Source organism: Pezoporus flaviventris, unplaced genomic scaffold (assembly GCF_033815535.1).
Source record: "Pezoporus flaviventris isolate CSIRO_AGI_PZ_B2104156 unplaced genomic scaffold, CSIRO_AGI_Pfla_v1 ptg000030l, whole genome shotgun sequence".
Classification (NCBI taxonomy): Eukaryota; Metazoa; Chordata; class Aves; order Psittaciformes; family Psittacidae; genus Pezoporus; species Pezoporus flaviventris.
The window spans coordinates 11610895-11637494 of NW_026892578.1; the positions used below are offsets into that span (position 1 = coordinate 11610895).

A 26600-nucleotide genomic window follows, 5' to 3' on the forward strand; every position below is an offset into this window, starting at 1 on the left:
TTCTGCTGCACCATCATTCCCAGCTCTCAGGCCTGGAAGGAGACCCCTTCCCTTGCTCCTCTGGCCCTTTACTGATGGCTCAAAGGAACATGCCAACCAAACTGCCCTTTGCTTTTCCGCTTTCAGCCTCTTCTAGGTGTGGATTTTCTTCCAAGAGGAGACATCAAGCAAGCCCGTCTGTAGCTCCTCCGGCTATCTATCTTCTACAGGAACCTTCCACACTCTCCTTGGGAACATCCCAACTAATTGTTCCCTTCCAGCTTTGTTTTGATTTGACCCAGATGCTGCCAACCATATTTCTCTCTTCCCCTTGGCTTCCACTCCATCTGCCTGAGTTAGATCCAGCACAAGAAGAGCTCCTACTTTCCTACAAATGCTTTGGTCCTGTTTTAATTAACGGGGCCAGTCACCCTCTAGCACAGCAATACGGTTATTAAATGCTTTTATCTCAACCAAAGAGCATGTTTCAAAAAACTGTAAGGAAGGCAAAAATAAATAATTCACTGCAGAAATCTCATTCTTCTCAAGTGCAATTCAAGTGACATCCGAAGCCTGCTATTTTCAGCTCTAAAAAAGCTGAAATCTCATGCTGAATGGGAAGTCCAAGTAGCTGAACTTGGTCCAGAAGACGGGCCTCCAAGAACTCTAAGCACTTAGAAAAGGTGTCCTGCCATCTGAGACCATAGAAAACTCTGTATCCACCACAACCTAGTATGGCCATAAAGACGAGCTCATCTCTTCTCCCAGTGTCTCTACTTCCAGGGTGCAACAGCTCTTCAACCTATCAAGCAATGAGTGGTCTCTCTGTTCCCTATCCCCTCCATCAGGATTCAGAAGGCATGGTGTAAAAGCTGGCATTTTTGGATCACAGGCAATATGGATCATGCCCCGTTATCTCTACCCACTCCTCTTGCAGTGACACCTCACTGGCTCTGCTGAGGCTGCAGCCTTCAGAAGACAGGGAGGAATTCCTCCATAGAAAGCAAGCTTCCAGATTCCAGCCAGTTTCTCAGAGTGACTTCCAAAGAACTAAACCCTCAAACCCAGTATCTAAACACTAGGGAGCTTTGTTTACAAAAGACTCCCAGAGTGGAAGCTCTGACTGACAAATACCGCACTGCAGCATTGCGCCCCGAATGTCCCCTCCAGGCCAGCTATCATGGGGACAGAAGGAGTTACCAAAGAGCAGCAGATCTTCTCTTTTAATACTGGCACTTATGCCAGATCCTGTCCTCTACAGCAATCAGGATTTCCATTTACCATCTGAGTGTATAAGCTGGATGCTACCAGATCAAAGAAATAAAGTACATACATTTGGAATTTAACAATGCACTGATACAGCCTCAAGACTTGCTTCTAAAAAACAAGCAGATAAGCTGTCACAAGCTGAAAACAAAAAATGACAGTAGGAGGCAAACATAATATAGCAAATTGTGCTAAAGAACATAGTAATCACCACAGAACAAGCACAAATAAAGCATGAACAATATTTAGAGAGACAAGTTGAAAGTGCTACTGCAATGAGAAACAGCTCAAGAAAACATATGGACAAGACATAAGACCCCTTTACTGATAAAAAATGGTATTTAGCTGTGTGGAAGGCCTCAGCAGCATAGACCTCTTCCTGTGGGAAGGAAGAAGAAAGGAAGGAGGCTCTGATTACTATAACAAAAAATGAGGATATAAAAGATCTAGAATAAGATTTCAAAAACTATCTAAATGATCTAGGAGCTCGAGGTTCATCTTCAGAAGTGAGACGGGCTTTGGAAAATGTCATCACTAGAGATGATGGTCGGAACATCAACCTTCCATCTTATCAAGCCACACTATGGGTGGAAGCTTCCCTGAGGGCCACGAGGCATGGTAGGCAGAGACACGAAGTGCAGAGCAGCGCTAGGACAGCATCCCTGGCACAGCACTCCCAGGAGAAAATCACGATGTCACACCATGAGCGAGATGGGGTAGCGATGCCAGAGCAGGAGTTAAAGCTCTCCTCTTCAAGCAGCGGTGGCAATCCTGTTCCCCAGTCCTAATGAGGTTTTAATTCACTACTCATTTCTTACCTTGCTTCAGTCTTCTCCCCTTCCTTGTCTCCTTTTATTTGAACCATGCAGCTGTAATCCACAGTCACCTTTTCTCTTCTTTTACTTTCTTGTCCATTCAAGGAAAAATGTACTTATCAAGACTGCAAAAGGTTATGACTCCAAGCCATCAAGCCTTTGTTTTACCATGGGCAAGGTCCTTCTGTCAGCCCAATTTCACACTTGATGTTGGAGGTTGCAGCTGCCTGACAAAACCTCTGCCAGCTAAATGGAGGCTTGCCAAAATCGTTTCTCAAGAGCAAGAAGAGACACAGGAGATCAAATGTTGACCAACATAGTCCAGAAGCTCAAAAAAAACCACCACTGCATTTCAAACTGCAGCAAATTACAACCTGTGCTCCTTTTAAATAGCAGCATCGATGCATTTAGTTCAGTGAGCCAATGAGGTACCAGCTTTTTCTGGGCCATGTGGCCCCATCTGCCTATTCCAGTCTAGTTTAGTTTAGCTTTGACTGATCTCAGTTACATAACTGTACCCTTAAGCCCTTAAATTGTAAGGTCAGAATCGGGTTAAACTGCTGCTGTGTAAAGCAATATAGGCAAAGCCTCAACTGTCCTACTGCCACACCTACTTTCCTGTGTCTCTGATGCAATTCCCAGCTCAAAGCTCAGCAGATTTCCTTTCCTTCTCAAATACCTCTTAATTTTCTTTTCTTCTTTCATTTCTCTCCAAGATTATTTTTACTCTTATAATGCACTCAGGAAGATGACAAAAATGAGATCCAGAAAAGCTAAATTTTAAGGAGTGCTTCTTTACCATCATTTTACTACCGGCATTGAAGTGTTTTAGACAGCCCATCATAAGGACTGTCATGAGCACACTGAACTACCATGAAATGGGGCAGGGAAAGATGACTGTTTTTTTGTCCAGTGAAATAACTCAGAAAAGCAGACAGAGCTCAATTTCAGAGCAGGTCACAACAGCACACTGTCCTGGTAGATAACTTGTAAGCCCTGGGCTCCCTAATGCTGGAATATGCAGGCAGGCTTAGTTAAATGAGCTGGCAGGAAACCTACCTGGCAAGTAGTTACTAAATCTTCCATGCCAAATCCCTGCTGAAGTTCTGCTACAGCACTGTCAAGCTGTCTCTGCAAAACACCTGAATTTGAGAAGGGTTTGGTTGTTTGGGTTTTCTTAAACTTTACTGACATCTTTAAAAAAACCCACCCTGTCTTTCTTTGCATTTGTAAGACACCAGTCATGTAGCTGCAGTGTAACGGTAGGGTATGCCATGCAGAGCAGTAGCACAGCAACAACTTTGGAGAACAATGCAATGAAGGAAATCACTCTTCTTATAAGCCTGCTTCAATTATTGATGATGGAGAGCATCATACTTTCTGAAGTAACCCAGTAACTTCTGTTCCATCAAAGGTATGTTGTAGCACAAGGGAACACAGCAGAGTTTTCATTCTGCTGTGGAAAGAAATAATACTCAAAGTCACAGAATCACAGGGGGAAAAAAAATAGGTCAGAAGGGACCTCTGGAGGTTACTTGGTCCAATCTCCTGCTCAAAGCAGGGCCAGCTTCAAAATCTGATCAGGTTCCTTGGTGCCTTGCCCTGTGAAGGGTTGAAAATTTTCAAGGACAGAGATTCCAGAGCCTCCCTGGACAACCCATTTCAATATTGAACCAATCCTGCTGTGAGTGGGTTTTTCCTTAGACCTGCTCAGAATTCCTCTTGCTGCAACTTGTGACTGCAATTGTGAAACTCTGACAGCACCCAGCTCCATCTTTTTCTGAGTCCCCATGTAGGCAGCAGAAGTGGAATTAAGTACTCTCATCCCCTAACTGTACTGATGGCCCTCCACTCCACTTGCTCCTGCATATCAACACCTCCTTTGTCCCAGATGTGGACTCACACGGGTGAAGTCACTTCCCCTGAACTGCTGGTTACCTTTTCGTTCATATAACCCAGTATGCAGGCATCCTGTTATCCACATTACACACCTTCCACTGCTCACTAACTTATCTAACTGGTTTTGCTCTGATCCATGTGAGATGGTGTAATTTATACGTATCTAAAATTTATACGTATCTAAAAAAAAAAACCAACAACAAAAACACAGGCAGGAGGCTCTGTTACATATTTCACTCCAAGAAGGAATCACATTAGCTCTGCCACAGTTGAGGAGCAGTTTGTGAAACAGAAAGGTTCCATCTGAACCTTGACAAAGCGTGGAAATGGCATGTACTCGGACCTCAAGCAGAGAAAAGGATCAAGAAGCATTCTGGACAGTGTGCCAGAGATTCTTCAAATATGCACATTTACTAATGCAGTCTTACTAATTATTCTGCTAGAAAGTTGCTTTAAAACCCTTCATACAGGTTGACTGAGAATTACATCATGTTCCTTTAGTGAATATAGAATTAAGGCGCATTAGCCGTGGAAAAAAATAAAACTTATAAATGTGTTTATTGAAGTAATCTGTCCGTCTGATTCTCCCAGCTGTCTATGGGTTGGTACCAGCTCTCTGGAGTGGCCTACTTTGTATATCATTTGCAAATACACATAAAGACCTATGAGACGTGTCCCCGTGGCACGCTGCTACAAGAGCCATCACTCAATGCAGAGACACAAACACATGCTTGAAAAACAGTAGTGAAGCAATGAGCACACCATATTTTGTCATCAGGAATGTTATGAAATAGCCACAAGAAAACTCAACCATATTGTTCTGATTTAAGATAGAGTATATAGGGTCTTATTCTGCAGCATGAAAATGTAATCTATCCCAGTCTCTCTTTCCCCACTGCCCCTTTCAAATAACAGTCTGCACTGTCATTCAGATTAAATTAACAGCTAAACATAGCTGACTTCCAACTAGGATGTTATAAGGATTTAGCTTTCCTACATACGCATACACTTACTTACAAAAGAAATTGTGGCAATGAGATCGAGATCAAAATATTGCCCAGAATACTCTTAATACTGAGGGCAGGGAAAAGGGAAGAGGGATTTCTTTATAAGATAAGAAGGATAAATATGTGATACATACAATCAAAACAACATTTGAGAAGTTATAGCAGATGTGTTAATCTGTGTTCTTCGGCTTCAAATTCTTCCATTTTACTTAAGTGTCAGCTTGTCCCAGAGCCTGACGGCACTGTATAAAGAAACAATTGCGTATCTTCTAAAAACAGAAGATGGTGAGATCTCTTGCACAGTCTGCCCAAAGACTCTATTGTGCCTAAACTCTTATGGGAATACAATTCAGAAAGGTTTATTCAATAAATTAAAAGAAACACCTCCTACGGGAAGCAAAAGACATAACAGAATGAAAAACATTTCCTGTAGGAGGAATATTTTTAGACTTTTAGAGTGAGAAACAAATGAAAACTGAACAGAGCACTGCCAACTGGTTTCTCACCACATTACTCTCAGTAGGGTGCAACTCAACTGAAATTACCCTTCAGAGTAAAAAGAAAAAGACAGTGCTCAAAAAACATCTTGCCATATTACAACAGTGGCAGAAAACAAAGGGATAAAGCAAATAAAACCTGAAAATAGCAATGGAAAATTTGTATTAGTCTTTCTCTTACTAAATCAGTTATAGATGTTCAGTGGAGGTAGTCTCATCACTGAAAATCAAATCCGGGAAGCCAGTCTTTTGGAGAAGTGTGACTGAGGCAGTGCAAAAGTAGTCCTAATCGCACTTTAAAAAAGAAAACAAACCACAAATCTTTCATTTGTTAGTAAAATCTGTATCATACTTTATACTTCGCTGAAAGACATTTTGTCCATTTATGAGACAAACCAGTTATGAGGAACAAAAGGACTCATTAACATTTGACTTGGCCAATCCAAATAGTAGGCTACAGCTACAGTAAAGCAGCTTTTTATTTCGTACAAACTTTAGGTGATGAAAACAAGAGAAAAATCCACGTTATCTTCCTTTTTAATGTTTGCATGGAGGATAACTGAACATAACCAACCTTAACTATTCTATGACTCAACCCTAACTATTCTATGATTCTGTGATTCTATATACATAACAAGGACAACTAGAAATGGATAAAAGACAAGTACAACCTGAAAAGGTCTAAGTCCGAGGAACAGGAAGCCATAAATGAACACAGGGGAAAAGAGAAAAGCAAGATCTACCCAAAGTTCTTCCAGGTTCTCAGCAGCCACAGGTAGAGTTTCCACATGAGCCTGAGCGCTCATGTGCATCCTCACTAAGTGCAGTGCTCAAAAGCCTCCTTTTGACCTTACACTGTCAAAGAGTCCTTATGGATAAATACTGTAAATCAAAAGGTCTTTTCTTTGAGAGGATACGGAAGAGAGCAAGTAGGAAGATCCAGAAAAAACATCTCTGGTTTCACAACTTGGGAGGCTGATGCAAGCAGTTCCCATAGCCAGGATCGTGAGGATGATGACCTAGGGACGAGAGCTTTAGGGTGGGAAACTGATGTTTGTTTTTACGGGCCAGAGACACAGTACCTAACCTACTTAGCTCCAAAAACATGAACATGTGGTACCCAGCATCTGGTTCCAGTATGACAATGTGGCAAGCATCAAGCACTGGAAGCTCATCAAATCCTTTAAAAACACTCTTAACCCTCCCGGGGATTTACTAACTTCTTGCTGACAACCAGAGTGGAACAGACATGTAACTTGAAATAGGCAGTCTGTACACATCTAGGAAAAGCTGAAACTCAACCAGAAAGCCTGTGCATGCTTTTCCATTAATATGCATTATTGCCACAGGAGAAGAATAATTAATATGTATATATATGTATATAACAAGCACAGCTTAAAAATATGCACAAAACAATAGATATAAAAGCTTTCAAGAGAGGTGAAGTAAGATTCCTAGTACTGAATGATATCTAAAGGCTTTGCTTCCTACCTGATAGGCTGTTCTGACGAGTATCATTCACCAACCAAAAGTAAAGCACACAGTTGAGTACTCTTTCGGATCAAAATCTGACAGCTCAATACCTTGCAAAATTGGGCGAGTCATAATATCAAATTCCAATGAAGTCTGACTTTTGTTCTTACCTCCTTATTGCTCCCGTTCCAGTTTCCATAAGATGAAGGAATATTTGGCCTCTTCTCCCACCATCCAGATACCTGATTCAGTTAAAAACCAGTGTAACGCAGGATATACAAAAGCTGTGTTTTAAAAATCAACCTAAATCCAGTGATCCTTATATTCTCAAATGCTACACTACACAGCCAGAAAATTAAATATGAGCAGCATTATATCATGTCTAATGAGAGATCTTTGTTTAGATAGTATTGCCATTATAACCGTCATTTTCATTACCTTTTTACATTAAGATTTCAACACTTCAACTCTGAAAGTTATATGATTTAGTTCACAACCATGAGCGTTCAGCCCTAAGTGCTCAGAAATCCCTGCTGGTTTCCATTATGATATTTACATCTGGAAGGAAAACAAAATTTCCCAAAACATGCTTCATACCTATATGCTTATACAGCCACAACACTGAAAAAGAGTGAAGAATGACCTGAAAAGTTCTCCACCTGCAAATTGGCGGAGTTGCAGTACTTGTCATCCAAGAGTCTGCAAAGTTAAACGTGCTGCAGCTCCGTCATAAAGTCAAGACAGCAGACTGGGTTGTTGATATTTTAAAGGCTGCTCAAAGATACTTCACAGTCTCATTTCTACTATTTTCACAAGTTTCATTCCCATTACTTAAGCAATGCACACTTGGGGAGAATTCTGTCTGCCCTAGCTGTCAACTCCCATATTTTCACCAAATGTCTTCAGACGTAATTTAGTTGGGAATGGGAAGGGTGCATTTGCCAAATTCAGAAATATTGAATATATTTAGCTACTTTAATGGCATTCCTCTTCATATGAGACCCACAACATTTCTGCCCACCAAATTTTGCAAGTATAGAACTCTAACAGCAATGAATGGGACAGACTTAGGCTGAAACTAATCTGTGTGTCTAGTGTTTTAGGGTGCCTTATGGAAGAAAATAAAGCAGAAGACAAATATCAGCACACAGAGTTTTCCACTTTTAAAAAAAAAGAAAAAAAACAAAACAAAACCCTTCCAAAATATATTTCCCAGTCATCTTATTAGAAATCCTCAAAAGGAAAAATGACAAGTTGACAATTTTGATGATTGGGGAGCATCCATTTTTTTAACTGTTCAAAGGAAAAGCAAAAAAAACAAAGCAACAAAAACCCATTTAAACATGGTAGACCCCCATTTTGCTCCCTGGACAATTGATCAGGGCTCTACATGGGAATATGGACACATACATATAGAAAAAACATACAGGTTAGTTATCAAGGTGCTTAAGGATAAGTATAACAGACACTGAGCGCACACTTCAGCTATGTGTCACTCTTCAGAGATCATAATGGCAAAAAGATCAACTAATGCTGATGGCAATTTAATACACTCCCTGTGATTCCTTCCCGAAGACAAACAAATTTTCCATCTGATGAGGAAACAGTTCTAGAGCATCTCATCATAACAAGCCACACAATAAACACAGCAAATGCAGAAGCAATGAAGTCTAAAACATGAGGCCTAGAGTTCAGCAAAGATAAAGCCTGTAAGACTATCGCAACTGGAGAGCAATAAATATGGAATTGTCACAAGAGAGGTATTCCATTAAAATATTTGCATGTATGGCGTTAAATGAGTTTACTGGGGAGTACTGACCCTTAGATGATATGAACTACTGCAGCCTTCAGTGTCAGAGCCTTATCCCCAGTTCCAAGTGCAGCAGCTTTGCTTTTACATCTCAAAAGGTTCAGCTTAACCCCTGCTTTGACAAACATGCTGTCACATCAGCACCACCTGAAGAGCAATGCCCTCTGAAAACTGGGGAAAGGATGTCTTTGCTTACATATCTCATGCTAGATCTTTTGAAAAGGATACAGCATGTATGCCTCTATTTCACATTTTCTTCGTCTTAACAGATAGGAGAAGCCTGCCTCCTTTCTCTTTTTTCCCAAATATATGTTATCAATCATTGCTTACAAGTTGAATAGGGGAAGGAAAAATAACGAAATGCTCTCCCTTCTCTAAATTCACAATGAACAGGTTCTGCTCCTGTAAATTTCATTACACAATCCATCCATTCTCCCTACAAGACAACTTGCCCCACTAACCTCAAAGAAAAATACTCATTTGAAGCACTCAAAAATATATATCCCTAAGGGAATGTGAACACTTAGTTTGCCCAATTTTTAAGGATTTTGTTTTACCCTTTACCTCTGAAAGCATTTTTCATGCATATCCCTCCATCAGCATGGTTTTGAAGCAAGCACTGGCTTAAAAAAGCAGAAAGAAGTAAGCTAGCCATTCACAGCAACTTGGAAAATTATAGTTAAAATTAATTTGCAAAAAAACAGTGATGCTTAAGAGGAAACGTTGGCAAGCAAAGAGATATGGAAAGAGGGAAGCTGAGACTGCCGTCCCAGTTGAAGTATCAAGCAAAAATTTATGGAAGCTGACCTCTCGAGGCACTTATCAGTTGAAACTGGTGTTGTGAGTGCTCATACTTTCGACAGCCATGCCCTAAATGATCACTCCATATGACTCAATCAGAAGTTATAAAATAATTTAGCCTAACTAATGTTGTTCTGATATTGCAGACGAGCATCTCCAACATCCTTGCTGCTAGCCACATCTTGGCCAGCCAACAGCTCTGGAGACACCAATACAACTCCTGGCTTCTCCCCCAAGACCTGGTGAGGAACCAGGGCAACCTTCCCTCTCGCACCATGGGAAACCCCTCACCCCATGTGCTCAAAAGAAAGCCTCCTTGAGCAAGCAAGCAGGTCAACTGCAGGCTGTGCCAGGAGGAGGAAGTGAGGAAGGGCTGAACCAACCTGCTGCAGCAACCCAACAGCAACAAGGAGCAAGTGGAAAAGTAATGATGCTGCCTCCTGCTTCCCAGTGGCTGCAGGCTGCAGGTGTTACACCACCATTACTTTAAAAGACAGCTCTCCCCCAAAAGAGCATATTAGCTGGAGATGCTAATGTTTAATTAGTCAGTAACACACGGAGTATGATAACAAAATAATCAGGCCATATAAGTTTAAGTGCGTACATTTGGTTTATCATAATAAAGAGATTACTCGCATACATTTACATGATTTGCTGTATTTGTTATACACATGCTGTGGCCTTCCACTGTCCTCTTTACGACAAAAAAAGTAAGCAGAAGAATTCACACAACTCAAGACTTCACACCAACCTATTCATTTTGAGCTATTTTGGACTTTTCATCTGGCAAAAGTATTCCAGTCAGTCATCATAGAACACTTGCACCTTTAACTTGTATGGGACCACCCACATACTTAAGCATAAATGTATGACTAAATGTTGGCAGAATCAAGGCATTAAGGTATCTCTACACATTTTTACCACCTTTTCCCATGATTTGTAGTTTACTTAGAGAACCTTATTAAACTCTCAATGAAAGCATAATAGTCATAACAGACTTAATTTTCGAAGTGAATGTTCATTTTCTTTAAAGAAAATGGCTTAAAGGGAGAGCTGAGACCTCATGGGAATTGAGGATGAATGCTTTTTCCCCTTGTTACAAATCCCCCTTGACTCTTCCCCACTGAGACTAGTGGAAATGTTGGCACTGATTTCAACAGACCCCAAATTTTTTTTTTTACTTAAGCGGCTTATACATGAGCAGATAATAGAATGGGAAAATATGTTTGTCAGCACAGCAAGGCTCTACTAAAAATAATCTTTACAGTCGTAAAATATCCTTGTGAATAAAGCTGCATGTCAACAAAGAACAGACAGATCACCTGGGAGCGGGAGACACATCTATCACATGATGCTCTGTATTAAAATACCTGTGGATCCAAGAATATAGGTCTAACGCCTTTCTTTGTGTAAAGCCTTTAGGCGTGAACCGCTGTTGAAACTGGAAATACCCTGTGCACTCTGGTGTTCCATTAAAAATTGTTTACGAATGGCTGTGTGAACTGAGCTGAAACCTTTCCATCCATCCTCCTCCTGACCTAATATCAAAGCTATTTTGGCCTCATACACAGAAATCACAGATCAGCTAGTAGGGGAGTGCTCAGCACACACTTTAAAACATGGACACAGCTGGGCTAGGAGCTCCTGCCCCACAGTCCTGTAGTGCCAGGTTGCCCACAGGTGGGATTTGCCCAGTTCATACTGCAAACAGCATCTTCACCGTGTCCCAATACACATCACCAGGCAGATCCAGCTTGTGACAGGTGAAGGAGGTCCTGCTCTCAAGTTACTATTCTGGGGGCTTCTGAAGAGAAAATCTCCATGGCATTTTTACATCTCTTTACTGCTTTAGAGATTAAAGTATGGGGAATAAAACAATGCCCACATATATCTCCTAAAATATTATTTTCAGTGCCTAACCCTTTTTTTTGCACAGTGGCTTTAGAGAAATATTTTCCAAAAACTACAGGTTTTTTAGTAAAGGTGTTAGAATGAACATAAGGAAAACAGTTTTTGCAACAAATGCTTCTTTTATTACCCAGCTAATAGGATGGGAATTTGTAAGTCCTCAAACCAAAACTTCCATGCTTGCAGTCATCTACTCAGCTGTCTTTTACAGCTGAGTAAAATCATCACCACAACGTATTTCATTTTCAAAGCTGAAAAAAATGAAACTATGGATTTCCTATTGAGAATGCAATGATTTGTATAATGGGACCTTTTAAAGTTACAATATTAGAGTTGCTTTCTGTTCACCCAGGAAAATGCTTTTTTTCACCTCCTCCAGCACACTTGCTTTGCCACAGCTAACGTGAAGCCCCAGAGACAGAGAATCCTTCATGTCCTAAAACCTGAACAAGTCATTGTCCAATAAAGACTAAATAGGAAGCAAACATCTAAATCCTTTATGAGAAATGCTACTTTTGCAATAAAACCAAAATTAATGATCATTAGGATGCATGCCTGCAATAAGGAGGGGAATATTATAACAATAATGCATGTGCAATTTCTTTCAAAATATAGATTAAAATAATTCATACATGTCATTGCTGATTGTTATAACTAAGTTAATATTTGTATAATGCCTTGAAAATAGCAATGCTGAAACCAGCAGATATCCGGTTATATGGCAGCTGACATGCAACCCAGCCCGGGCATGGGGATGTAGCACAGAGATGTGGGTAGTCACTTGTCCTGACAGCACTGGACTCAGACCTGTTCTCAGGTCCAGACTCAGACCCAGAACTGATCTCTTAGAATCACATGGAGAGGTTTTCTTTCTAATGTAAAGGTGATTATTTTTTTTAAACTATACTCACACATATGTCTCGGTAACAATAAACATCAGGCCTCATTAATAGAAAAGATGACTCCAAAATATAAGACCATACTTTGTTAGTGGAAACACCCATTTCTGAAACGTGTGAAAGATTCTTACCCAGGCTCAACTGTCGAGAAAATGACAAATTGTCAAAGAACAGCTCTGTAACATCACATGAAACTGCACTGAATCAAATTTAACTATAAATTACATTGCTATACTGCAATTGTGTCATTAGTAATACAATACGTCCCCCACAAAAAATACAAGTTTCACTATTTAAAAACACTAGATACATGCCAAATTAGGAAAACAAATTGTACTTTTGAATTTGCAGCCTGAAGATGTGTCACACCGCACAGTCTGACAACACAGAGATCTGAAAATAATACCACAAGTGTTCAACACCTTCGTGTGGATTCAGTGAAAACAGGGAGATCCTCTTACGTCTGTGGACTGGAGATCAACCTCTGAGTCTTGGGCTTAGTCAGGGAATTCTGCATGGGAAATCTTGCATATCTTACACTTCTTGATGCTCCTTATCAAACTATAAGAGGATGATCAGGCAACTTACCCTTAATTAGTGTGAGCATCTAAAGGTCATTACCCACTGTCTCAGCAGAGGTGTTTCGTCATTGACATGGCAAAATCCACAAAGCCCTTTGAAATCATGACTTTTTAACTATCTTATAATTCAAGCATCGAGTTGAAACACTGCTAAGGGTAACTTCTGGCCATGAGACTTAATATTAATCCAGTTTTGAAAAGGGCTAAAAATCTTCACTGCCTCTTTCAACACCATGCAGCATCACGCCTGAAGTCATTGCCCAAGCACTGCCACTCCAATCCAAGTGGAAAAGGGTGACCACTTTTATACCCCAAGCTACCAGGAGGATGCAGGGATTTGTTTGGGGTCAGGGCAGCCTTTACCCTCATAGACTGCTTTTGGTGATCATGTGCCGCCTATAGCTGAGTGTCAGATCCCAGATCACTGTGTAAGGCAACAATTTTTCACCCTTCTTCATCACTTCTGCATCCCGCTGCAACAATGGGGCTGTTTTGTTGATTGATCTAGTTAATACTGGCTATTTATAATTAATAAATCTGAAATGGAAATGGAAATAAAAAGGAAAAGGCTGCCTGCGACCCCAACCAAAAAGCTCCATCAGGCAGTACTAAACAGTTAAGTGGGAAACCTCATCGCCACAAACTGGATGCAGAATTTCATCAAACAAAAAATTTCTTCTCCTCCCACTACAAAAGGCAGTGCGTGACCAACTTGCCAAGCAACAGCTATCAAGAAATAATGCCGCATTCTTTGAATATATTTGTCCACATTGTACAGTATCTGCAGCCCAACATCGACGACATCCAAGCTAAACGAATAAATATCTGTGTTGCAAAGTTGGATTTGTCTTGGAATACGATCGCTCCTCATGTGGTTTTGACACATGTGCATTGTCAAATAAATCACAGCTCACTGTGTGTGCACATTAAAAATAATTTGTATATCTTGTTAGAAGCCATCGCATACTTCTCTTTACGAGGTGTGAAACTGGCAGGGGAAGGTTTTACACACCGGGGACAACTTCAGATGAAGCCCGTCGAGAGAACATCAAATGCTGCCACCGCCCCACCAACATTGTGAAGCTCAGTTTCCCATGGCGGCCTCCACAATACGGCCGCCGCAGCCCGGGCTGTGCCCTTTCCTCCCGCGTACACTCACCACCCCTGGGGGAAAGGCGCAGGTGGGAAACCCGTGGGGCCGCCCCGTCCTGGAGACCGTCGGCCCCCGTGCTCGGCAGGGCCGCCCCGACGGAGCGCCCGGCGGGAGCTCGGGCGAAGGTGGCGCGGCTGGTTCCCGCCCCGGGGAGGGGGGGCGGGCTTACCTCGGATTTCCACACGACGTAGGCGGTGGGGCGAGGTCCGGGCGGCGAGGGCTGCCCCTTCCTCTGCTGCAGCCAGCGCCGGGGCGACGAGAAGATGCTGTTGGCAGGTCCGATCAGCGCTGAGGCCGACGGGGTGCGCGCCAGAAAGGGCAGCTCGCAGCCGGGACTCCGCTTCCCTCGGGGGCTCTCTTCGTCGAAGAGGACGCTGCCCGGTGGCGACCGCTCCAGTGGGGTGCTGGGGGTGGAGAAGGAGGCGCCGGGGGCAGGCGGCGGGCCCCGGGGGCTGCGACGGTCCCCCAGGGGGCTGCCGGCTGCTCGCGGCCGCGGCGCCCGGCCCGCGCCCTCGCTGTCCTCCCGTCCGCCGCCGATGATGGCGGGGTCGAGGCTGCGCGTCTGGCGGAGCCTCCGCTTGGAGAGGCTCTTGGCGGCGGCGGGGGCGGCGGCGGCCGGGGAGGAGCAGGAGAAGACGCTGCTCAGCAGGCTCTGCGCCGACATCGCGGCGGCCGCTGTCCCGGGCACCCCGGGGGTGACTGGGGGTCCTGGGCTCTCGGTGCCCCTGCCTCTGGGAGCGGTGCTCCTCCGGGGCGTCTCCCGCGCCCGGGCTCAGCCCGCAGCAGCGCGGCCCGACGGCGGCACCAAGGGGCTCATGTCGGCGTCCGGTACTCAGGCTGCTCCGGAGCTGCTGCCGCCGCCGCGGTCACTTTGTTGGGAGGGAGAGGGAGGGAAAGAGAAAAGGAAAAAGAAAAAAAAAAAAAAGTTACGAGAGAAAAGGGGAGGGAAGGAGGCTGCAGCGCCGCAGGCTGCCAGAGTCACTCCCCCCCCCGGCCGCGTTGCGCACAGAAGCCGTTTGCCGCGCCCCCGCCCCGTCGGATCTGGGGTGGCAGGGCCCGCCTGCTTCCCTCCGAGGGCTGGAGACCTAGTCCCCGTGTGGCCCACGTCGGGGCGCGGAGGGCAGCCCCACCAGGCTTGGCGAGCACCGGAGCCGCGGCTGCCGGGCGCTGCCCCGCGCGACCCCGACGGGGCGCTGCGGCCACACTGGCACCGTGCGGGTGCGTTTCGGGGAGGGAGCAAGCTGCTTTTCGGCGCAATCGCTCCGGAGGCACAGCCGGGGGGACGCCCTCGCCTAAGTATGCCAAGTCCAGCGCCGCTTCACCGTTGCTCCGGGGCTGCCGGTCCTAGGTGGGACACTCATATTCTCCCGTTCGTGTCGGGGTGAGCTGTTGCCTTTAAGAAAAACTTACAGCTATAGGCAGGATGCTCAGAGCGTGCAGTACACACGTCTGCAGGGCTACCGGGACTGGGTCTTCAGCGGAGCTCAACCAGCAGTTATGTTCTGGCCCAAGTCTGTGTTTTCATCCTTTGCTAATTTGAGAAGATGGACTTACATATTTAACCACAACGGACATTTACTTTGCTCTGCTACTCCTGTGTGACAGTCCGCGCAGAGGGACCCCGCTCAGAGGTCATGAGTCCACGTGGACATAAGTCCCACAGGTAGCGTGGATCACCCAAGATCTCTAACTCTTCAGGTGGGAACCTCACAGCAGCAGAACAAAAGGAGAGGGACCAGTGAAGCTAAGGCTCCTCGGGACAAATAAACTTGCTTGGTCCTGTGCAGAGACTTTCTCTGCTCTCTTCAAGCATAGGCATAGAAACCTTTAGCAGGAGAAAGGAACAAGCTTGAGAAAGCCCAAACTGTACAGAAATACAGGAGTGGAACACGTGAAGAGGAAGAATACTGCACAGCGCCATGAAGGCTGGCGGCCAGCAAGCCAGCTCAGTCCCTACCTGGGCTGGAGGAAAAAGACCCTCAGCCACAGGATCCGACTCCTGCCCTCCTCTCCTGGTGGGGATCTTTAGATTCTCTCCTCACTGGAAGCAGTTCAATGGCAATGGTTGTCAGGTTCTTTGCGGAAGACCCACACCATACTTAGTGTTTCAGCTTTATTAAGCTGCAGCTGTTGTCTGCAGTTCAAATCTGTTTCTTATTTGTCAGTGAAGGCTACAGCCATTAAATTTTTTGAGATGAAAGGCAAAACACACCCAAACCCTGTTCTGCTTCAAGACCTATTATTTTACTTATGGAGGGAATGGAAGACATTTAAGGACAGACCACCTAATAGCTCCAATGCAAGTCTTGAATCTCACCTGTTTCAGACAAAACCACTGTTAAGATTACTGATTCCATGGGGCCTAAGCATCCTTCTTTTGATCTGAGAAGCCACAAGCTCCACGGTCTCCCCAAAAGTATCACAGACAACTCTTAAAATTCCATAGAAAAAGACAGACTATTTTGAAAAACATACCCAAGCACAACACAGGGGTTGTTTTTCTTAATTCCCATGCTGCATTTTCTCCTCAAACCCTAGTGCAAGGGTTGTGTGTCCTCCCAGGTGTTCTTGGAGCCCATGCAGGTTAAGTGCTGTCTGGCAGCATTTTCTAGTTTCATCAATAGAGGGAGTAGACATCATCAAGAGGGAGTTCTCTCCCTTGTGGCATTATTTAAGGTTCATGAAGAGAACCAGCGCACTGGCCTGTCTGCTTTCAAAGGGAGGTGTTCTGATCTTGTTTCCATATGGGATTTTTTTTTTTTTCCTGAAAAGGAGCTTTTCCTCCTTATTGTAATAAGCTGTTCTATTGCCTAATTCCAAAGACTACTAGTTCCTCCACATCTAGAGTTGCAGCTGTTTCTGTTTAAAGCTTCATTTTGCTTCCTCATTAATGCCTTCAATAACATCTCATGCTTGAGACTTGAAAGAAGTTCTAAAGCATAAAACAATGATCTGAGTCTGCTTCTGCAGTTCTGTGCCCATGCAAGCAATTTGGTTAAGAGACACATGTCTGCAATACAGCTATACAGATGTGTGTCTCCAAGTATACACCTTTTTTATCCTCTACAAATAAATCATGGGAAAATAAAGGCAGAGAAAAACATGAAGAATAAGGCAGAGGGGCAAATTCAGAGCTGTGAGGAGCTCATCCCATGAAGAACAGAGAGGATGGTCACGCCTGCCTCCAAAATCTGCTGGAAACAGTTCCTGACATTCTCAGTAAGGTGAACAGCCCACTTGTCAGCTTAGGAGTAGCTACTTAAATGAAGTGGGAGCAAAGCATTCTTATTTTCACCTGCTTCACCCAGGTATTACTATGGCACAGCTTGTTGTCTCCATGAAAGCCCTCATAAAAAATTGGAGTATAGTTTTCATGAGACAGAGAACTGGAGAATCACAGCTCAAATTCAGTGAGTAAATACAGCATATGTATAGAGATGCTTCACGTAGACAACTTTACTACCTGTCTTAGCTGCTGTCTGTATCTTTGGGGCAATACCAATGTAAGTGCTTACTGATTATTTTTTAAATTGCTGTTTATTATCACTGTGAACTGCGTTATTGAGAGACCTGACAACACCACCCAGGCAGCTAGACTCTGCGGCTCTGGTGAGCGCTGCACAAGCACAGAACAAAAGGAAAGTCCTACTCCCCAAACCTTCAGCCACAAGACCTATGCAGCCATACATGCAGAGGGATAGTGACCCAATACTAGTCATCAGCCCTTCTCTTCCAAAGCAAAGCTGTTTGTGTTACTGCTGCCTGTAAGACTGCAATATCAATCAAGGAATTAGGCAGTCCTTCCTGGAGCTGTGAGTAGCAATATAGGCAGTGGATGTGCTGACTTCTGAAGCTAGAAGGGTTTTCCTAACAGTTTCCATTATCATATTTGTTTACAGTGAAAGTTTCAGCCTGATGAGGATGTTTATTCTTTCCTCTGTCTGACTACCTGTCACCACCTTGTGCAGAAGTCAGCCAATTTACTGCAACGTTAAAGATCCCTCCTCAAAGTTTCAAGTCTCTATTTCTGAAAGGGAGCAAGAGTGATATGGATCTATAATACAATAAGAATTCAGAAATATTTTGAAGGCTGAGCGTATTTGACAGTTATGATTTTCCAGTCATTGGGTTTATTCTGAAATATTTTCAGTCTTAGCATACAGGTCAGGAATATATAAGAATCCCCTGTGCTTCACCTGCCTTAATCCATGGATGATAGGAAAGCAGTGGACAGGAGACTTTTGGCATGGTCTCCCACAGCTGCCTTGTTGAGACAATTAGAGATAAAAGACAGATTTGATCATAATGATGAATGGTTCATACTCTACCTGTAAGCTGTTTACAAGTGAAGTTCTTCAGAAGCCTATCTTAAGACCTGTCCTGTTTAATATGCATATCAAGAGCCTTGAGGAGACACAGAGTTCACTCTTGTCCAGTTTGTGGACAACATCATATTATGGCATACAGTCAATATATTCCAGGAAATGGCTGCCATTCAGAGGGGCCTAGATAGGCCAGATGAATGGGAAGACAGGGATCTTACGATAGTCAGAGAGGACAAATGCACTTGGTGAGGACTAATCCCCAGCATTTACATGGGCTAGGGACTGACAGGCTAGGGAGCAGCTCTGATGGGAAGGACCCCAGGTGCCTTGGTGGACAATAGACCAAACATAATCCATCAGGGAGCCCTGGCAGGGATGAGGGCTAACAGCATCCTGGGCTGCATCAACAAAGGCATAGTCAGTAGACCAAGAGAAGTGATTATCTGCTGTTACATAGCATTCAACAGACCTTATCTGGAACACTGTAGGTAGTTTGGGTGCCCCCAATTAAGGAGGACTTTTATAAGCTTAAGTAAGGCCCTTGGAGAGCCACCAAGGCAGTTGGGAGCTGGAACATTTGCCCTGCAAGGAAAAGCTAGACTTGTTCAGCCTTGGGAAGGGTAACCTAATAGCAGCCTTTCAGTATCTTCAAGGGGTTTACTGAGAAAGTGGATAGACTTCTAAACAAATCTCTGAAAATAAGGGTGAATTAGAAAATAGGAGCATTTTGCTACTCTCATTACTTCTTTAGAGTTTATTAAGCATTAAAAAGAAAACAAAAAAAAATACTCTTTCACCTTATTAACCAGTGTAATGGTGTAGTGACAAGGAATAAAATTGCCTACAGGGCTGCATCTCCTATAAAGACATGGAATTACTGAATGATAGCATGGTTTGGGCTGGAAGGGACCTTAAAGATCATTTAATTCCAACCCCCCTTGCCACGGGCAGGGACACCTTACACTAGACCAGGTTGCACAAAGCTCCTTCCAACTCAGCCTTGGACACTGCAAGGATAAGGCAGCCACAGATTCGCTCTTCCTGTGCCTCTCTGGGCAATCAGTGTCTCACCACTCCCATAGTGAAGAATTTCTTCTTTATGTCTAATCTAAATCTCTCCTATTTCAGCTGAAAGCCATTCCCACTTGTCCTGTCACTACATGCCCTTTTAAAAAATTCCTCTCCAGCTTTCTTGTAGGCCCCTTTAGGTATTGAAAGGCTGCTATAAGGTATCCCTGGGACCTTTTCTTCTCCAGGCTGAACAACCCAACCTCTCGGCCTGTCTTCACAGGAAGATGAGAGACGAGAATGAGGAAGACAAGATAACAACCCAGCTCTCCATTCCTCTGAGCATCTTTGTGGCCCTTCTGCAGTAGGTCCACGTCCTTACGTTCTGCTGTTTTTTACCTGGCATGGGACCTGCCGGTCAGTTGCTGAGACACGCTGAGAAGTCCTGGCAAGTGTTTGCTCAGATTGGCTATAGTGCTCAGCTAGGACAGCTGGATTGGCAACAGCACCCTTAAAAACCAAACCAACAACAAAAACATTTTCTATAAAGCGAAAAGGATAAAAAGATGCTTATTTGTACTGAAGAGTGATGGAATGTCACTACTACTCCAAACATTTGCTTTATTGGAGCAATAATAATGGCAAGTGACTGCTACTGCATGCCTACCGTACAGTAGCATGTATATGTAGATATATAGCAAGTGTGTATACATACACAATATTCTATATGTAACTCTATAGTTTTATACAGTGTATATGTATAGTGTATATATATAGTATGTATATGTGCATAGTATGTATTGTATATGTATGTCTATGTGTTTATACGTATATGTATAATATCAGTCTATACATATAGTACATACACTATATAGTCAGATATGGGTTTTTTTTATATATATATAATAAACAGTAGATACGCCATATGCTCGAAGCCCAGCACGTTTAAACGCCGTATAGCACGAACCCGTGCGACACCGCGGGGGCCGTTTAACTCCGTGTCTCACCGCAGGCGGCCCGCCGAGGTGCGCACGCACAGCACAGCACAGCACAGCACAGCACAGCACAGCAGCAGGCCCAGGCCCAGGCCCGGTCCCGGTCCCGGTCCCGGTCCCGGTCCCGGTCCCGGTCCCGGTCCCGGTCCCGGTCCCGGTGCCGGCGGGGGCAGAGCCGCGGGACGAAAGGGGTGTGAAGCCCGGGTAGTAAGGCCCCGCCCCTCCCGTCCCGGACCCGCCCCCCCGGCCGTACCCCCCGCCCCCTGCCGCACGCCCTGCTCGGAGCCGCCGAGCCGATGCCACGTGGGAAGCGGCGGAGTCGCCGTCGGCGCCGGGCCGGGATTGCGGCCCCCCTGACGCTGGGAACGGCCCTCGCCGGGCGCCGGGAGGAGGGGAGGTCGCGGAGCCCCCGGGACCGCGCCGGGATCGCCGAGACCCGATGGGTGCTCGGCGCGGTGGCGCCCGGCTCGCGACTCGGCCTCCCGGGCCTAGAGGCGCTGGCGGCGGCGGCCGGGCCTAGGGGCGGCTCCCCGCCCTGGGCGGCGCCCTCGCTGCTCCAGGTGCCGGCGGCGGCCCAGCCGGCCCCGCGGAGGGACGGCAGCGACCTGCCCGCCGGCGCGCCGGCCGCCCTGGCTGTGCTGCGCCTACAGCCCGGCGCCGAAGGCTCGGCGCGGGCGGCGGCGGGGGCCGCGCCGCGCCTGCGGACCGTCTACGTGAACCCGCGCTGGCTGGAGCGGCAGGCCGCGCTCGGTGCAGCTGCGGCCGCTGCCAGCCCCTGTTCCGAGGCGGCGGCAGCGGCGGCGGCGGCGAGCGGCGCGTCTGGGGGCCCGGCGGCGGCGGCCGCGTCGGCGGGGCAGGGCGAGGCGGCGGCGGCGGCAGCGGCGGAGCCGGCGGCCACCCCCTACGTAGGGCTGCGGCGGCCGCTGGGCTACAAGCTGGCCAAGGCCACCAAGGAGCGGATCTGGCGGGGGGAGTTCATTGACCTCTTTTCCTTGCTCCACACAGAGCTGGCCCCCGAGTACGGCCCGCGCCCGGGGGACACGCTGGACCAGTGGGTCTCGGCCTTCTTGGTGTACGCCAGCGTGCTGTGCGAGAAGCACCCTGCGCGCTGCGGGGCCATGTTCAAGTACCTGGACACCATCCGGAAGCTGCATGCCACCTACGGGGGCACCTCGTGGATGAACTACGACGAGGACTTTAGGCGGCGGGCAGCCAAGGACCCCAACCTGCCCTGGGGTGATGTCGACCTCGACCTGTGGATGAAGTGGATGGCACCCCTCAAGTCGCTCATCCCCAGAAAGCCGCGTGCTGAGGTCGAGACGCAGGCCTCGCCGACACCACCACCACCAGCACCTGCACCCTCACAGAGCCCCAAGCAGGAGGAGAAAAGCCAGGTGTGACAGGCTGGCGGCCGCGTGTTTCCCCACTGCCCTGGCTGGGCACCGTGCCCCCTCGAAGGGGAAGAGGAGACGGGGACAGTTGAGGCACCCTCGAGTTGGTCAGCAGGTCCCTTGTTATGGCACTGACCTAAGCTCATGCTGACTTTGGTACTTAGTTATGGTGGGTCATGGTGTCAGCTGGCAAGGCATGTGGCTGCACGGGTGTCCAGCTGGCCACCGTGGGAGGTGTGGGCATTGCTGGAGGAAAAAAGCATGCTCTCAGCAAAATAATTGCCGCATTTATTTCTCTCGCCACCAGGAACTGGGAACCTTGCAGATTCCCTCCCCTGGTATATAACGGCATTTTCCTTAAGGCCTTAGAAGAAAGGTGCTTTGTTTTGTTTTTTCCTCTGAGTTGTCTTAAAAGAATTTGCTTTCTCAGCAATAGAATTATCTGTGTGTAAGGCAAAGAGTACAGACCCTCCTGTTAACTACAGGAGCATGTGGCAGTTGCAGGCTGTGTGGGAGGCCAGAAATATTGATATGAATAAAGATGAACTTAAACGTGAATGGCCACAGCTGAGATTTGCATATTTAGTTCACATGTTCTGGCCTGGTTTTATGGGGAAAAATGGTGGGTGTGATTAGAGAAAGTAGGGAAGATTTTGTGTACGTTAAGGTTCTGCTTTCAGTGTAGGCATCCGGTGTCACTGAGTTAGGATAACATGACGTACATGGGCAGATCCACCCTCTCTCTGCCCTGGGCTATGACAGTGAGCTCTGTGGCTGTGAAAGGTTGCCTGCCTATATGTAGGGGTTGTGCTGCTTCTCTCAAACTGGTGACTATAGTGTCTGAAATCCCTAGCATAGAAAATTCCGAGCGCTGAGTTTCATGCCAACTGAATGACAATAGGGAGATTCTGTTATACTGGCTATATTTATTTCTAAACAGTATTTTTAGGACTGTAGGAAGAACCTGCACATTCCTGAAAGGTTTTTGCTTGCTCATGAGATGCTTTGCTCCCTGGGGATTGCCAGTGCAGAGGAGTGGCTAAATTGTTCATCTCTGTTAGCCTGACCTGGAAAGGGAGAACCCTTTTTCAGGGACTCTGGAAATGTTTGTCGCACGGATTCCTGACTTAGCAAAAGTGACTTCTCTGGGCCAGCCTGCGACAAAGCAAGGGAGCAAACATGAGGCAGTAACAGAGATAAACAGTCCCAGTGCAGGCCTTGTGGCCTTCTGTGGTTGGTGCTCTGGATTTATGCAACTTACTTTCTGATATCTCTGTTTAGATTTCTCCGTTCCCAAGAACAACAGCTCAGTTCTTGTTTTGCTATGGATCTTTTGTGAGCACAAGATGGGTGATGGCTTGTAGCTTTCCTCTCACCTGAGACTGGATCTTCAGCTTGTCATGTTAACCAGGCTTGTAACTTCTTCCACAGCAGTCGGTCTGTCAGTGCAGAGCTTTGTGCTGTTGTCTGCTAAGGCACCAGAGGTCTCGATCCTCTTTGGTTTTGTGGAAACTTCTTCGTTAATTCTTGGCAGTGGCATCGATTTTTTTTTTTTTGTTTTGTTTTCCTCAGAAATTGTGCAAAGACAAATTCAACGTGTTTGTTTTAACTAAATAACTCAAAATACCAGAAGTTTAATGTTTGTAAAACAGTAATGCTTTAGCAGCACAATGAAAAGCAAAAGTTAAAGTTGTTGAGTTGTTCAGCATGGGTTTAACCACCTTCCTATTATTAAGGCAGTTTTTAATTTGTAGTAGTCACAACTGTTTAAAAACTGAAATAATGGTTTGAGCAACTGTTAAACATAGATGAGGCCTAGTTTATTATTGGTAAGGCAGCAGCAAGGAAATGTTACTCTTGGAGGTGACCTGTGGGCTTCCCCTGTACCTCCCCAGCTCCTTGCAAGCCCTTATTACGCTGTTTAAAACTACCTTAGAGAAATAAGGCATGAGTTCACATTTGGGAAAAAAAATCAGAGAATTAAAATGGGAGAGAATAGCCTTTTACGGATTTATGGCCCAGGCCAGAATCTAAGCCTTTCCACATTCATGCTCTCAAGAGGAAGAGGAGGTGTTTTACAAAGACCTTTTCTTCCAGATTGTTTGATGGAACTCATTTTGTTTTCATAATTTCAAAGGATAGCATTAGGCAGCCTGACTGGATTTAATTTCTCCTTTCAGTTGAAAGCTCCTTAACTTTCAGCTTGATGTAGTGCCTGTGTCTCTAGTTCTGCAGTTCCAGGAAGGTTAACCAGTAAAAACAAAGTCATGCAAAACAGTGTGGTGTTTGAAGCTAGCTTTCTAAGGTGCCAATGAAGAGGAGTAACTTTGCTTTATGCAGAAAGAGCAAAGTGAGAAACCCTAGTTTTAGTGTGAGTGCAGTAATTGGTGCATGTGTAGGATGGCTGATACTCATTCCTACAAATTTATGTCTGTTTGTATAACTTCAGACAATTACTTTTTTTTTTTCCCAGACTCCATGAAAACAGAAGGCCAGTTGGGATGGCAGTCAGACTAACTGGGTGAGTTTATTTATAAAACTGACTGACTTTGGATTTTACATACCTGCAGATTTGTTAAATACAGAATTTTTTATTGGTGCCAACAGCCTGACTCCGTTGGTGTTTAAGTGGAGCTCTGGTATACTAGTGCATTCTTTTACCTCTGCTTCTGTTGCGTTGCAAGCTGTGCTAGAGAAGACGTAGGAAATTCATTTTACCCAATCAGCAATTGTAACAATGGACTACAAACCTGCAGAGCAAGCCAGTTTGCTGGAAAACAGGAATTCCTGCAGCGCAGCACTTGTCACAGACTATCCAAAGAGGGCAAAGATTCAGGAAGGTGAATAAATTGAACATTGGTTGAATGAGGTCAGGAGCAGTCTCCCGGAGGAGAATCCTGCCCTAAAATACTGCTTTGAAAGTATAAGCCAATTCAGTGCGCAGATTAACCTTTCTCATTTGAGCAAACTTGTGTGCAATCCTGGATCTTTGCAGATCACAACCGGACACTTCAAAAACCTATGTACTATATTTGTTAAAAAAAAGTAATAAATCATAACTTGTCTTGTTACAGCTGTTACTTTTACCATTTCATTGAGAATATATGCAACATAAATGTATATTTGACTTGAAGCAGTATCATACACTTGGTAAAATAACTCAGGTTATCAACAGAACTATCCTGTGGGGCTCGGTATTGCCTCTCCATTCTTCTCGGAAAAATGCATTAACCATTGCTGTCATTGCCAGAAATCAGTTCTATCTATCTCAATTGTTCATTACAAAATTCTTGGTCAAATAGAATAATTTAGAATAAATTATTCTCTGTTTTTATCCTCACAGAACGCTTAAAGATCCTGAGCATCAGACTAGACTTTTGTAGTCTGATGTTCATGAAAACCATGTTCGCTGGTTCACAGTTTAATCATTCTACATCTCAGTATTTTGTTTTGCTTTTCCCTTGCATACTAGGGAGTATGATGAAGGTAATACTATGATCCAGTAATGCGCATGATGGTAAGGGTATACCTTTAGTTGTTTCAGGAAAAAGCTGCCGTTACCTGCTCTCTTTTTCCTTTCTTGATAGTTTCAATAATATGCATAACACGAAGTGTTTGTAAATTGATAATTAAACTGTTTGTGACATCACCTAAATAAATTTTTATATATAAATACAATTTTTAATCTCGGCCTTTTTTCCCCTTCCTCGTTCTTACACTGCCACTTCCCCTTTTGTAAATGCTTTTTCCAGTCACCTGACCTTTTGCAAAATTTCTGGGTTTCAGTTGTTAAAGCACAACCAAATCTTAACTATCGGCAGAAAATCAGCCTTTGAAATTTGCTTTCTGTATTTTGCAGAAGTGCTTGATAATGTTGCAACTGTAGCTTATTCATCTTTGACGGTTGTGAAGACAACTGCCTTCACAACAAGGTATCAATCAGGCCTTGATCTGTCTGAAAGTGAAATAGCTGCTGTACTGGAGTACAAGTACTTTCATGGCCTCCAGACTGGGACTCTGATCCAGTGAATGCTGAGATACCCGCCTTCAGTACAGTAGAACATAGAGTACTTTTACACGTGGAATTACAAGTTACAAAACCTTTCATTTTTGAGAAGAGGCTTAAGCTCAACAACCAGATCACTCATGACAGTCTTCCTTTGTCCTGTTTTCTTCAGAAATCAGAACTGCTGTTAGTCACCAGTCCTTGCTGTTTCTTCACCATCATTGCTACACATGGACCACTGCAGGCATCTCTTCTTGAGGAAGTGCTGGAATAGTAGCAGGATTTGGGGAGAGGGAGGTGTGGAATGAGGAAGGATGAGCAGATGTTGGTTTCCTCAGTCCTACTGGTGAATTGCACAAGCATGGGTCTTAACCTACTGACTCAGAGCAGCGAAGCAGTAGCAGTTTTGTTGTCCAATTTGGGAGCAGCATACCCAGCTGGAGTCTGAAACACTTCCTAGTGTTTTCTGCTAAGTCCTTCTGCCAAGAATTTGTTGGGTTTGTTACTCTCTCCAGCCTTCAGTCTGGTGCCCTTCCTGGCACTCTGGTCACCTCCCAGTTTCCTGGTTGCTACTGGTGCAGGGTTGGACCACCCTGTCTTCTGGACCTGCTGTAGACAATTGCCGGGGGTCTGCCTTGCACTCTAATGTCAGTGACTGCCTAAAAATTGCTGTCTGTTTTCATAATGAAACTTTCCTTTCAAATTACTAGCAGTGGTGTCTTTATGACATGTGGGTGTCGTCACTCCCCCTCCCCACATGCCTCCTTTCTTTTTTCTTCTTCATAAA

The 26600-nt window shown here is 45.0% G+C and overlaps 2 protein-coding genes across 2 annotated transcripts in view; one reads left to right on the forward strand and one right to left on the reverse strand.

The window, feature by feature from the left end:
• ARHGAP6 (Rho GTPase activating protein 6) overlaps positions 1–14965 on the reverse strand; it is a 325484-nt gene extending 310519 nt beyond the window's left edge. The window contains exon 1 of the mRNA XM_061459904.1: positions 14258–14965. Coding sequence (XP_061315888.1) covers positions 14258–14752 — 495 coding nt within the window. The 5' untranslated portion in view covers positions 14753–14965. The remainder of the gene's footprint in view (positions 1–14257) is intronic.
• Positions 14966–20712: 5747 nt separating this feature from the next.
• Positions 20713–24878, forward strand: LOC133272474 (uncharacterized). The gene is made up of 3 exons (XM_061459608.1): positions 20713–21810; positions 24281–24328; positions 24415–24878. The coding sequence occupies exons 1-2, from the start codon at positions 20713–20715 to the stop codon at positions 24287–24289; spliced, it is 1107 nt and encodes a 368-aa protein (XP_061315592.1). The 3' UTR covers positions 24290–24328; positions 24415–24878.
• The last annotated feature ends 1722 nt before the right edge of the window (positions 24879–26600 follow it).

Coding starts and splice junctions, on each gene's coding strand:
- LOC133272474 (XM_061459608.1), top strand. CDS start 20,713: ATGCCACGTGGGAAGCGGCGGAGTCGCCGTCGGCGCCGGGCCGGGATT.